Source organism: Sinocyclocheilus grahami, unplaced genomic scaffold (genome assembly GCF_001515645.1).
Source record: "Sinocyclocheilus grahami isolate Dianchi unplaced genomic scaffold, SAMN03320097.WGS_v1.1 scaffold462.1, whole genome shotgun sequence".
Taxonomy (NCBI): domain Eukaryota; kingdom Metazoa; phylum Chordata; class Actinopteri; order Cypriniformes; family Cyprinidae; genus Sinocyclocheilus; species Sinocyclocheilus grahami.
Window position 1 is genome coordinate 2,637,785 of NW_015505641.1, and position 1,186 is coordinate 2,638,970.

A 1,186-nucleotide genomic window follows, 5' to 3' on the forward strand; every position below is an offset into this window, starting at 1 on the left:
TTTTTGGGGGCACTGCATATTCTCACAGAAACACTGCTTGGAAATATAATAAATGCACAGAGAATAAGTATGTTCGAATCATCCGTGGAAACCTGGACTGATGGTTTCTCCTTATGTGTGCAGTAAAAAAGCAAAGCAGCTTATTTTCCAGTCAGACAGATCAATTTAAATGCTTACAGGACCCCTGAGCAGCTCAGACCCCTTTACACAACTAAGAGAGCCATGCGAAAGTCACCAACCCTCTTGGTTCTCTCACATGCCCATTAAAGATCATAAAAGAATTGAGAGAAAATATTTATTCCAACAATTTCTTTAAAGTGCAACCACATACCACAGAATATGTTATGAAGTCCACTGGCATTCATTGACTTTATTAACTCTTTTAAAGTAAAACAGGTCGTTTGAATGAATGAGTGTACATCCTCAGCTGACCCACATCTGTTCTGCTAGACAGATTATTAACCAATTATGGCTGAGCAGGGGTTCAGGGAATTAATTACTCAGTATGTGATGATATCTGCAAAGACTGTAGGTGCTTGAAACGATGCTCAGTCACTCAGTGATCACAGGCCAAAACTGCAGGGCATGCAACTGAGTGAGGAAAGCTGACACATGCGGTAACATAGTCACCTGATCTGGAGAGCAGGCCTCGCCAGAGAAGAGAGCGCTCAAATGCACGGCCTTCTCCTTTATGCTTTTTTTATGAAACTCCCTGGCCTTTTGAGTCTGGGCTTTCCTCTGAGTGAGGCCGGTAGAAAGAAAACAGCAAGACAAAAATGGAAGAGAATAAAGACTGAGCCTGTGGTGAACAGGAAATTCTGTGGTTAGATCCGTGTCCACTAATGTGTTTGACATTTATTATTAAGTCTGTCAATAGAATTATGATTATTGTCATGCTTTTTTAATGCCGTTAACTTGATTAATTTTCACATTTTAAATTGGTTAAAATTTGTAACATTTACAATAAGTAACATTTATATTTAATTATCAGGAAATGTATTTTTGTTAATGATCCCATCTGGAATTTATTTATAAATAAATATTCTATTACAAAGTCTTCATAACATATGAACAGTTTTTTTCATAGCTCAGTCTTTAGAACTGGACAGAACAGAATGAAACCGTTTTAATGTCAAAATAAATGGGACAGTCTATGAAATGGGTGCATTTTCCGCTTTGAAAAGTT

At 37.4% G+C, this 1,186-nt stretch overlaps 1 protein-coding gene across 1 annotated transcript in view; it reads right to left on the reverse strand.

The window, feature by feature from the left end:
* Positions 1-491: 491 nt before the first annotated feature.
* Positions 492-1,186, reverse strand: part of LOC107552977 (protein-methionine sulfoxide oxidase MICAL2-like) — a gene marked incomplete at its 5' end in the record, with an annotated part of 16,377 nt that continues 15,682 nt past the window's right edge. Inside the window, one exon of the mRNA XM_016235039.1 lies at positions 492-738. Within this exon, the coding sequence (XP_016090525.1) occupies positions 553-738 (186 nt within the window). The remainder of the gene's footprint in view (positions 739-1,186) is intronic.